The 13,289-nt window shown below is 35.5% G+C and overlaps 1 protein-coding gene across 1 annotated transcript; it reads left to right on the top strand.

Moving 5' to 3' along the window:
- The first annotated feature begins 4,903 nt into the window (after positions 1 to 4,903).
- LOC120088769 (cytochrome P450 81Q32-like) lies at positions 4,904 to 7,729 on the top strand. The gene is made up of 2 exons (XM_039046204.1): positions 4,904 to 5,790; positions 7,048 to 7,729. The coding sequence occupies exons 1-2, from the start codon at positions 4,918 to 4,920 to the stop codon at positions 7,672 to 7,674; spliced, it is 1,500 nt and encodes a 499-aa protein (XP_038902132.1). The 5' UTR covers positions 4,904 to 4,917; the 3' UTR covers positions 7,675 to 7,729.
- Positions 7,730 to 13,289: the final 5,560 nt, after the last annotated feature.

Below are 13,289 nucleotides of genomic sequence, written 5' to 3'. Positions count from 1 at the left end.
GTAGAGAGAAAATTACTGGTGCTTATATGTTAGAGAAGACATTTTCTATATTTCATGTCTCAAATATGCTCCTGCAGCAACAATACCGAGAGGAAGGTTTTAAACAATATTTTGAATTAATTTCATGACTTCTCGTGGCCGAACAAAATAACGAGTTATTGATGAAAAATCATGAATCTCGACCAACTGGAACAACACCATTCCCCAAAGTGAATATTGTGAATTTTAATAATAATCGTGGTCAAGGTCATGGTCGTGGTTGAGGTCATGACCATGGTAGAGGAAGAAATAATTATTATTTTCATAGTGGTCGTTCTAATCATTTAAATTCAAATGAACCACACAAAATGATGATCATAAAGGAAAAGTTCCACAAGATAAAAGTTCAAAAAGTGTTGAAAATAAATGGTTCCGATGTGCAATAACTGATCATTGGTCATATACCTGTCGTACGTCAAAATACTTAGTTGACCTCTATCAAGCCTCCTTGAAGGAAAAAGAGAAAAATGTGGAAGAAAATTTTGCATACCAGAATAATGACATATTTGACCCATCCCACATGACAAGTTTGAATGTGACGGGCTTCTTTGAATCTTCTGAAGAGAAGATTGGCACAGTTGGTGGTACATCAAGTGTTTCTTTTGACTTTGAAAATATCTAGACTTAATGTTGTTATTTTCTTTTATCTATCTTCATGTTTTTTTTTTAGTAACTTTTGTATATTTTAAGTATTGTTTTTCTTATTGTAATTATTTTATTTTAATGAAGAAACATGGATTATTTTCATATGTTGAGTATTTAAAAAATGAGCAAAGAAGATCTACGTCTGGCAGACAACACAACTACACACACAATACTTACAAATAAAAACTACTTTTCCAAATTGACACTGCTGAAAGCCAAAGTAAATACAATATCAGGTTATGCGAACTTGATAGAAGGTTTTGGAAAAGTAAATATTATTTTGCCTAGAGGAACAAAATTTACTATTGACAATGCATTGTTCTCTAATCAATCAAAGAGAAATCTTCTAAGTTTTAAAGATATACGTTGCAATGGTTATCATATTAAGACTGATAGTAAGAATAATGTGGAATATCTATATATCATATCCACCGTCTTAAATGAAAAACGTATATTGGAAGAGTTGTCTGCTTTATCTTCTGAATTTTATTATACTCATATACGAGTAATTGAAACATATGCAACAATGAACCTAAAATTCATGAATCTAGACATATTTTCAATTTGGCATGACCGATTGGGTCATCTAGGATCTATAATGATGAGGAGACTTATTGAGAATTCAAATGGACACTCATTGAAGAACCAGAAGATTCTTCAATCTAATGAATTATCATGTGATGCTTGCTCTCAAGGAAAATTGATAATTAAACCACCACCAGCTAAAGTAGGAACTGAATCACCTGCATTTTTAGAATGAATTCATGGTGATATATGTGAACCCACTAACCCACCAAGTAGACCATTTAGATATTATGGTATTAATAGATGCATCCTGCAGATGGTCACACATGTGCTTATTATCAAGTCGAAATCTTGCATTTGCAAGATTACTTACTCAAATAATTAAGTTAAGAGCACAATTTTCTAATTATACAATTAAGACCATTCATCTTGATAATGCTGGTGAATTTACATCCTAAGCTTTTGATAATTGTTGTATGTCAATTGGGATAAGTGTTGAACATCTTGTAGCTCATGTTCATACATAAAATGGTTTAGTAGAATCATTTATAAAATGTTTGCAATTAATTGGAAGACCATTACTTTTAAGAGCTATGCTTCCTTCATCTGTAAGGGGACATGTTATTTTGTATGCAGCGTCACTTGTACACATTAGACCAGTAGCTTATCATAAGTACTCGCCATTACAATTAGCTTATGGTTATGAACCAAATATTTCCCATCTGAGAAATTTTGGGTGTGCAATATATGTTCCAATTGCTCCACCACAACGCACTAAGATGGGTCCTCAAAGGAGGTTAGGAATATTTGTTGGATATGATTCCCCATCAATTATTAAATATCTTGAGCCCCTGACGGGTGATGTATTTACTGCACGATTTACAGATTGTCATTTTAATGAGATAAATTTTCCAATATTAGGGAGAGGAATTAAGAAGTTGGAAAAAGAAATTACATGGAATGCATCGCTATTGTTTATTTAGACCCCCTTATAGATCAATGTGAACTTGAAGTTCAGAAAATAATTCATTTGCAAAATATAGCAAATCAATTACCAGATGCATTTATAGATGCAAAGAAAGTAACTAAGTCACATATACCAGCTACAAATTCTCCATAAAAACTTGATATCCCAACACAGCTAGTTGTAACTAATGAGTCTGGAACACGTCAGAAGCGTGGTAGACCAGTGGGTTCCAAAGATAAAAATCCTCGAAAATGAAAAATAATTAATAGTGAAAAAGATTTGGTTGAGGATGTAAATACCCATAAAGAAATCCTCAACATGACTAGTGAGGAAGGTGAAATACCTAAAGATAATAATGAAATTTCTATAAACTATGTCATGACAGGAAAAAGATGGAATCGAACTAATGTAATTATTGGAAACATTTTTGCGTATAATGTTGCTCTTGATATTATATCTGAAAATGAGGATCCTGAACCCAAATCTATTAAAGAATTTCGACATAAAGAAGACTGGCTTCAGTGGAAAAAAGCAATTGAGGCAGAATTAAATTCACTTTCAAAACATCAGGTTTTTGGACCAGTAGTCTGAACACTAGAAGTTGTTAAACCTGTGGGATACAAATGGATATTTGTGAGGAAAAGAAATGGAAATAATGAGGTTACAAGATATAAAGCAAGACTAGTTGCACAATGTTTTTCACAAATACCTGGTATTGATTTTGAGGAGACGTATTATCCGGTGGAGGATGTAATTACATTAAGATATGTAATTGGCTTGATGGTGTATAAAAGTCTGAATATGCATCTTATGGAAGTAGTCATAGCATATTTATATAGAACTCTTGATAATGATATTTATAAGAGAATCCCAGAAGAATTTAAAATACCTGAAACATATGCATGAAATTCCTGAGAATGGTATTCAATAAAGTTACAGAGATCATTGTATGGATTGAAACAATCAGAACAGATGTGGTACAATCTCCTGAATGGATATTTATTGAAAGAAGGATATCAAAATAATCCAGTATGTCTGTGTGTTTTTATAAAGAAATCACAATTAGGATTTGCTATTATAATTGTATATGTTGATGACTTAAATATAATTGGTGAAGAGCTTTCAAAGGCAATAGAATATCTTAAGAAAGAACTTAAAGTGAAAGATCTCGGAAAAACAAAATTTTGCCTTGGTTTACAAATTGAGCATTTAACAGATGGAATATTTATTCATTAGTCAACTTATATAGGAAAAATTTTGAAAATATTTTATATGGATAAAGCACATCCATTAAATATTCCAATGGAAGTTTGTTCATTGGATATAAAGAAAGATATATTTCGACCTCGAGAAGATAATGAAGAACTTCTTGGTCCTGAAGTACCATATCTTAGTGCAATTGGTGCACTTATGTATCTTGCTAATAATACATGACCAGATATTACATTTTCAGTAAATTTATTAGCTAGATATAATTCTTCTCCTACAAAAAGACATTGAAACGGAATTAAGCATATACTCCGTTATCTCTAAGGAATAATCGATATGGGTTTTTTTATTCAACTAAATCAAAATTTGATTTAGTTGGTTGTGCAAATTCTAGATATTTATCTAGTCCACACAAAGCTAGATCTCAAACAGGTTATCTGTTCACATGTGGAGGAACTGCTATACTATGGCAATCGGTGAAACAAACTATAACGGCCACTTTCTCAAATCATGCTGAAATTCTTGCAATTCATGAGGCTAGTTGACAATGTGTATGGCTAGTTGACAATGTGTATGGCTACTGGTCAATGACTCAACACATTCGTGAAACATGTGGTTTGTCTTCTAATAAAAATCTTCTAACAATATCATACGAAGACCCAAATCAAAGGATGATATAAAGAAGATAGAACAAAACATATTTCACCGAAGCATTCCTACACTCATGATCTTGAAGAAAATAGCGACATCACTATACAACAAATTTGTTCGAAGGGTAACCTGGCAAACTTATTTACAAAGGCATTACCAACCGCAACTTTTAAAAAATTGGTGCACAACATTGGAGTGCGGTGACTCAGAGATTTTAAGTGATGTTTTCATGAGGAAGAATACATATATTGTATTCTTTTAGGAGTATGTATTATATGAAATATATACTCTTTTTCCTTTACTAGGGGTTTTTTCCATTGGGTTTTTCATAGTAAAGTTTTAACTAGGCATATTTAATAATATATAGGTATCTAAGGGAAAGTATTATGAATATTATAATAAAAAATAAATGTTCATTGCTTAGTGTCTCAAAGGTCATGTGTCACCATTCATGTTGGTTATGTGCCTTGTAGTAATTTATGTTTGGTGTCCATGTAAGTCCACATTCTACTTGCCACTTTGCTTATAAATATTGGCATTTGATGGATCTTAAAATGATATATTCATTGGTGAGAAATCTATCCCAAGTTCCACTAAAATTTTTCATTGTCCAATTTTATAATTTTAATTTTAATTTATTTAATATTATTATATTATATTTTTCATATCCATATTCCCGCTCAAATTCGTAACACAAACAATTTTTTATATAAAAAGATACCAAATTATTTTTCTTTATGAATATCCCTTTTCATGAAAGAAAAATAAAAACTTGACGGTAGGGTGGCCTTCACATGTAGGCAAAACTCAACAGGCGCACGCATATATATCCATAAATCCGGAACAAAGTCAAATTCCATTGAAACTATCAATAAAAAAAAATGGATTTTCTCTCTGCTGTCCTTCTTCTCTGTCTCGCTTTCGTTTTTCTGCTGCAACTCAGAACCCGCCGGCGAAATCTGCCGCCGAGCCCACCGTCAGCTCCGATTATTGGCCATCTCCACCTCCTACAACGTCCAATCCACCGGAACTTCCAAAACATCGCCGCCAAATACGGACCCATTTTCACTCTCCGATTTGGATCTCGCCTTGCTCTTATAGTCTCTTCACTCCAAATAGCCCAAGAATGCTTCACCAAACATGACCTCATTTTCGCCAACCGCCCGCGTATGCTTTCCGGAAAATACCTTGGCTACAACTACACCACCATGGCTACCGCCTCTTACGGCGACCATTGGCGGAGCCTCCGCCGCCTCACCGCCACGGAGATCTTCTCCCCGACGCGCCTCAACGCGTCTCTCGGCATCCGGAAAGATGAAATCCGGCGATTGTTACTTAAACTCCATTCGGAATCGTTCGCTAAGGTGGAGTTGAGATCAATGTTTTCGGAACTGAGTTTCAACATCGTGATGAGGATCGTGGCCGGAAAAAGGTACTACGGCGAGAAGGTTTCCGATGAGGCAGAGGCGAGGGAGTTCATAGAGCTTATGGAAGATGTTTCGCGTCATGGAGGAGCTTCGCAATGGGTGGATTTCATGCCGATTTTGAAATGGTTTGGGTTTGGTGGATATGAGAAGAGTTTAGCCAAATCGGCGATATGGGCCGATCGATTCGTGCAGGAATTGGTTGAAGAAAGACGGAATCAGAAAGTATTGGGAAGAGAAGAACAGAGTTCTCTGCTTCATCGGCTTCTTGAATTGCAGCTCTCTGAACCCGAATCTCACACCGATCAGATCATCAAAGGGATCGTTCTGGTTAGTAATTCAATCTCCTCTTGTTCAATCTAATCGGTTTTTTCTTATCATTCTTTGATTTTTCATAGTGCGAGACTGAAACAGAGTTCATCCAACTTGATGAATATTGTTAACTCAATGAAGTAGTAAATCACATAAAGCGAAAGGAAAGGGGAACGGAAGAATCTCGTTCACTTTTCTAACTTTATTAACTTAGTCAAAATACCGTCAAGCTTTTCTACTCTAAAATGTCTATTTTATTCCCTTCTAATTTTAATCTGACACTTAATTTACTAAGAAAGTTCATAACAATGTGTCATAAATTCGTTTTAAAATATTGTCTATAAAAGTGAGTTACTCGTGCACATGATTCAAAATTTTGGCCTAAAATGTTAAAAAAGCGCACACACACACACAAAAACTTTTAAAGGGGAGCAAATCTCGCTTTATCGGGTCAAATATACGATTATATTATCTCAATAACAATTGTGTTAAAATGTTACCAATAAGAATCAAGATGACCACTTTTTAATACTAAAAAGTATCATTTTAAAAGTAATGGATTAAAATGAATAGAAGTTGGAAATGAACCAAGCGAAATAAATATTTAACCCAAGTTTGACTAGTTTAAATTTTGAAGGTTTGAACTAAGGCTAGATTTACCAAACTATAATGAAAATTAGTGTAATCATAATGAAATTCTATCGATAGATCAATTGTAGTGAGCCTAAATCGCAGACATAATTAGATTGTTTTTTATCGCGTTTATTTAGAATTACTAATATGTCATATTCATAGTTACTATTATCATTACTGTTCGACTCTAAGTAGTAATAGTGACAGAAACAATAAAGGTAAGGGTAACAGTAAATATGGTAGATTTGTAATTCTCATACAATTACAATAACAATCTTTATAACGATAACAAAGGTAGTGGGTCCACGTAATTTTCAAGCACGAGATTGAACACCTTTTGTTCGATCACCTTTTGTTTCATGATTAGATTGCACAATTTAATTATAGATTTGGAGTTGGGTTCCACAGTTCATTATGATTATGGAACACAGCTAAACAACAACAAACATAATCAATTGGGTCCATTTTTTACATTTTCATTGATGGATTACATTTCACCTTGGATAAATGTGACGTACATTAACTACAATATGACTAGATGTAGGCCTAATGAGTTATATTAGAATTTTATTCTCTCTTTGTTGCTTGAATTGTGTGTGTTAGGTTTAGTTTCCAAGTATTTAATAAAACATTCTTGTGTAGGTTTTGTTGCGTGCGGGAATAGACACGTCATCTGTGACCTTGGATTGGATAATGACTGAACTACTCAACCATCCCGGGGTATTAGCCAAAGCCAAAGCTGAGATAGACACTAAGATCGGTCAAGATCGACTCGTGGAGGAAACAGATATCGCCAACCTCAACTACCTTCAAGCCATTATTTCTGAAACCTTTCGATTGCACCCTCCAGCCCCAATGCTCCTCGCACATTATTCCTCTGCCGATTGCATTGTCGCAGGCTACAACATTCCACCTGGCACGATGTTGTTGGTCAATGCTTGGGCAATTCATAGAGACCCGAAGTTGTGGGACGACCCAACGAGCTTCAGACCTGAGAGATTCTTGGGGGTAGGGAATGAGTTGCAGGCTAACAAACTCATTCCTTTCGGAGTTGGAAGGAGGGCTTGTCCTGGAGAAATTATGGGTTTACGTGTTGTAGGATTAACTTTGGGTCTATTGATTCAATGTTATGAGTGGAAAAATGTTGAATGTGAAAACGTAGACATGTCTGAAAGTGGAGGTATCACCATTCTCAAAGTGAAGCCTTTGGAAACCATGTGTAAATCCCGCCCAATTATGGATAAAGTTCTATCAAACGGTTTGGATTAAGTTTTACGTACCAAGATTTGGTTACAAACCTCTCTTGTTGTATACAAGGCTTGAATAAAATAATGTTATTTCTACCTGATCATTCTTATTCTTATATATGCTTGCTCTATATTTTACCGACTTGAATATAGTTCAACTCTTAAAATCTAAAGATATCTTTCGAACAATTCAAAATTTTAACTATTGTCGAGCTTTTATTTATATTTGGATTCTTCAATCCTATATATCTATATAGGAGAGCAAAAAACCCTTTTTAAGGGTATTATCCTTGTACCTTTATCATTTGGACAATAATATCCTTATGCTTTCATATAATACATAAACCACCCATCACATATATCAAAAAACCACCATTAAAAGTCCATTAAACAAAAACCCATCCCCACTATTAAAACCTATGGACCAACAAAAACCACACTTATTTACTGTTTGGGGTAAATAGATGAATTGTTCCCTTAAGGACTAATTTTGGGTCTTGAACAATGAGGATCCTCACTCTCTCATTTGCAAGAAAGTGGTCTAGTTATAGTGGAACTCAGTGAAAATCCGACTGACATCGTCCCTTACGATCCGACACATGCTATTCCAGAGGACGTGATGAATAAGTTCATGGTATAGTTGTCCAGCATGAATATGAGTCCTCACTGACCAGGTACAAACATCGTCTTCAAGAGGAATTGCACGACAAAGGAGTTGTTCTAGGAGCTAACACGTGACAGTTTTTGGGTTGAGAATGACGTAAATGAACATCCTTTATTACTTTTGTATACTTGTTATTTTCTATTTCCATTCTTTGACTGAACTTGCAAATTACTGATACTTAATTCCATATTCTTGTTTCTCTGCCAGAAGTTTATTAGCCGACTGGAGATATGTGAACATCGATTCACGACATTGCCACATGGCATATTGGTATGTAGCACGTGTCAATTATCGAGTATGGTGGATATAGCATTTGTCGAGCGTCGTCGTACACCGTGCATCGAGTATCGAGTAACTCATCATCGAGGAGCGACTGACAAGTCAGTGAGGATCGAATTCCTTGGTAGTGGCAAGCACACAGGGTGGATTCTGGGGCGAAGTGATAAAATCACACGTGGATGATACAAGCAAAAAATCACCTTCCATTTCTTTTTCAACAGGTGGCCATTTTTCATTTGGGCCTCCAATAGCACCATAAAAATGCTATTTTCCTTTCTTAATTTGGGCTCGTTCGTTAATTTTACATGTTTATTGTGCTATTTTGTAGGTAATTGGACAACTAAGGGACAATACAAAGCATCGGAGTCAAAACGGAACGTAAATGAGTCAAAATGGAGCTCCAAAGCATCAACCATAAAAAGAAGAAGGATAAGACAAATTAATATCTTCAATATGTTATTTTATAAGTATTAAGAACTCAAGAGGTAGAACCAAATATTAAGGAGCTAACGGAGTTGGAACGGACCAAATTGGAGCTCTAACGAAGCAACTAGATCAAAAGAAAGAAAAGACGCTTGAAATTACAAAATTGCCACTGAGCAGAGCACAGAGCTACGCTCAATGACAAAATTGTGTCTAAACAGAGCACCATGGAGAACGAATTTTCACTCTAGGGTGGCGATACGGAAATTTAGAGAGCACAGTCGGTGCCCTGACACTTTTATATAACCCATTTTCTTCACTTTTAGGTCATTCTCTTTGGGCTTTCAGCCCCCAATTCGATTTTCTCCTCTCTTTTTCTCCTTTCCTCTGTAATTCTTCATTCTTGGGTGTATTTTATTATTGTAAAGCTTATCTTGGATCGATTTTGTGGCCAAGGTAAGTATAGCTTAGGTCTTGGTGAAACCCATGGATCTATTGTGTGGATTTTGATTCTTATTTATATTTCTCTTTGGTTTTCTGTGGTTCTTGAATGTGTTTAAATTTCTATGCATAGTTTTGTGATTGGATTGATCACCATCATATTTTCTTTGTTAGACTAGAGATAAATGCATCTTATGAATGAATCTCATTAAGGCAAAATTCCTAACATGCTTGATTGAATTTCTAAATTGACTAGAGCAATTATTTTTGTGACATTCATATTATTCAAGAACAAAATTGATTATTAACTAGGCCTTTTTATTTATTAATCGTCTTAGTAAGAACCCATTAAACTTCTATAGACTAATTAAAAAGTAGATAGGATAGATGTAAGATTTCTATGAGCATTTGAACCCAATTAATCGATCATTTGTTTTAATAAGTTATTAATTAGTAATTAGGACGCTTGTCATGGTTATCCGGGCAAATTAACAAACATTAAGTCAAGAGAGATAATCCTTAATAATCCTTATGATCAATTGAACATTAGGCGGATCCTAAGTCCTTAGCTAGGCATTTATTTATTTTCCATACACTTTTACTTTCTTACACTTTAATTTTCCACAATTTACATTTCGCATTTTATTTTCCTGCCAAACTAAACCACAAAACTCCCATTTTTACTACTTTCCATAAACCGGTTTAACTTAGAGAAGTTCTATATTAGGCTCTCTGTTGTTTGACCCTAGACTTGCAGCTTGTGCTACTCTCTAGTATAAGTAGTTGGTTCGATGAATTATAACTTTTATTTGTTTAGTGAGGGTTCGTGGGTGATAACAAATTCCAAGCTAACAAATTGGCGCCATTTCCGGGTAGCCAGTAAACTTCTCTTTGTTAAATTTGTTGTAAACTTTAAAAACCCTAAAAATATTTTTCTTTTCCTTTGTGTCTACTTGTTTTATCATGACAGATTACAACCGATGAATCTATAATGCACTTCTTGCGAAGCAAGCAGCTCAACGAGATTTTTGGAAGATGAGGTAAGAGAAATTCGTGAGCTTAAAAGCCAAGTATTTGTGCTTACCTCTCTGGTTTGAGATTTTTTTTGCTAGGTAATTGCAGGTTGTGAAGGAATGCCAAGTTTTCTCACTTCAAGGGCATCGATCCAAAGCATGTTCTCAACTTTCGCGTGGCTCTATGCACAATGCCTATCCCTTTTGTGAGTTTCCTAGCTCGATCTCAACGTCGATGCATGCTCCTTTTGTCCACTCAGGTAAGTCTTTAGAGGATCTGTTTAGAGAGCTTTCTAACAACTCTTATAAGTTTCGCAAGAAATCTCGCATAGGCAATAAGAGTTCTCGAGCTTTCAATAGGATAACTTCTATTCTAGATATGAGGCTATAACTAATCTTTAGAGTCTGAGTAACCTGGTTGCTCAGATGGCTAAATCAGTTGGGAAGTGAGATGAGCCCTTGTTACAGCCATCCTTTGAGACTACCGAGTTGAGTATAAATGTGTAATTGATGTCGACGAACACATTGAGCAGCTAATTCCTCACACTTCAAGCCAATGTATTGAAGGAAATCGTGCACGAGGATTTTCATGAGCAGCGGAAAGATCATTCTAAATTACAATCATATATGAACTTTACAAATTACAGTCATAAAAAGAAACATATGGTTATGCATTCATTACAGAAATTACGACATGACAATACAAATGATCAAGGAGAAACTCTCTACACATTTGTAAACTCATCACCAAGGTCCTTGATCACGAACGCTCGAACACAGCAACCTCAAACGCTCGTCCAACACAAATTCTCGAACACAACAACCTCGAACGCTCGTCCAACACGACCGCTACACTACACGAATACCATGCACTCGAATTCAACAATCACCTCGGTCACGAACACCCTAACAGCACGCACGGCCTCCACAGAACCTTGATGGTGTCGAGTTGAGTATGACACCACCAACAAGGCTACCTTGGTATTCTCGGTGTGAGAATCTAGAAGGTGGGCTCTATATGGATTTGGTTTGAGGCAGAAGACGGAGGAATCAACAATCGTGTAAATGATTAAGCAAGTGGGAGAAGGCTGAACCTATCATATAGGTCGATGCCAATCGTTTAGCAAAAGCTTAGTGATCTTCTAGCAAAAGCTAAGCAATCGTTTAGCTCATCGCTTAGTTGCGTGTCTATCGCCTACAAATACTACACGATCATTTAGCTTGCTCCAATTGTCGCTTAGTAAATCCCTTTTACTTGACAACTTCAGTGAGATGATTTTCGGAGAGAGAAAAATCTCAAAGTCACAAAATTTAACATTACTAAAATTAGAAAAATAATTTTCGTTTTATCTCACGGTTACTATGAAACCAGCAATAACCTCCCATTCAATTGGATATTAGTGAAAAAGAGTTAATTATCCAATAATTAATATTATTATAAATATAAATGATAATCAACTTATCAAATTATATTTATAACCTATAGTTTTAATATTTCATCTCATGAAACATATAAACTATAGCTCTTTTTCTATTCCTTGGTACTTAATGTAAATCTCATTTACATTAATCCTCTACTAGATGTATCTCACACCATACCAATCATATCATATATAATCGAATTACCTCTTGTCAATTTGAACATTTCAAATCAACACCAAGAATGGATCCTCAACTGAATCCATTGAGCTACCAAGGAGACCTCATGGACCTGTAGCTCGAAGCTCCAACGGTACGTGAATAACTGACTAAACTCTTTAGTCATGAGATCCACCATCCGTTAACTGCCAGCCACTCCACTAAAGACTGACAACTGAACTTTTCTTACTACATATATATTATGTATCTATCTTAATCAATCAACAGTGCAACAACCCTTCATAGATCGCTCGTAAGTACAGCTGGGCAAATAACCGTTATGCCCTTGTAGTTACATCTAACTCCTTAAGTCCCACTGATCCCTCTAATGAACATAGAGTCCTCTCTTCCAAAGCTGTCTCTTATACACATCTAGATGTGTATAAGAGACAGCCTTAAGTCCCACTGATCCCTCTAATGAACATAGAGTCCTCTCTTCCAAAGAGAAGCTGTGGTCACTATGTTCAAGCCCTAGAATCAGCCCTTAAGGGAGTAATCTCTCTACTTATCCCTGCTTTAGTAAAGAAGTGAATTCCATCTTGTGGATTGAGTTCCCAGTTCCCAGATCAGACAAGTCTCCAAAAAGGTAGGCATGTTGAGTTGGCAATCTGGCCACTCTCACACATACTAATCAAAGGACCGCCTTCAAAGGCAGGAGTTCCCAAAACACTCAGGATTGAGGTCGTGTCACCTATGGTCATTTAGGTGAGATGTAAATCTCTAGTATCAATGGTGTTATATACAAAGTCTAGTCATCTCGTGGTCCAGTCTTATACAAACTCTTTGTATAGGACACCCCCACTCGCACGTCTTCACATGAATGGTCAGGATCTACCATCTGTAGTAATTTATAACAATTGCAAACTTCTACAAAGCGGGTCGTATCCGTAGTGTCACCAGGATCAGGTATCCCACCTTAATCCTTATACTACAGACCTATTTAGGTTAATACTTAAGTCATGATTCACTTGTATATCACATATACATGTTTAAGTTTACATAAGATAACCAAAGAGCTTTGTTTATTAGATATGAGTAAATGCCAGAATGAAATAACAATTATTTTATTCATCAAACAATGTGTATCATTACAAACAACGAGACTCTAGGAGATTTAAGACACTAATCCCAACAGATATGATGTTGGATTGTTTAATGTGTGAACTTGTTAATTGTTTT

Source organism: Benincasa hispida, chromosome 10 (genome assembly GCF_009727055.1).
Source record: "Benincasa hispida cultivar B227 chromosome 10, ASM972705v1, whole genome shotgun sequence".
Taxonomy (NCBI): domain Eukaryota; kingdom Viridiplantae; phylum Streptophyta; class Magnoliopsida; order Cucurbitales; family Cucurbitaceae; genus Benincasa; species Benincasa hispida.
Note: the sequence above shows the minus strand (reverse complement) of the source record. Positions and strands in the feature narration are given on the sequence as shown.

Excerpts from the sequence above, each read along its gene's own strand:
- LOC120088769 (XM_039046204.1), top strand. The coding sequence starts at position 4,918 with ATGGATTTTCTCTCTGCTGTCCTTCTTCTCTGTCTCGCTTTCGTTTTT. Across the intron at positions 5,791-7,047 it reads TCATCAAAGGGATCGTTCTG|GTTTTGTTGCGTGCGGGAAT; the intron begins GTTAGTAATTCA and ends ATTCTTGTGTAG.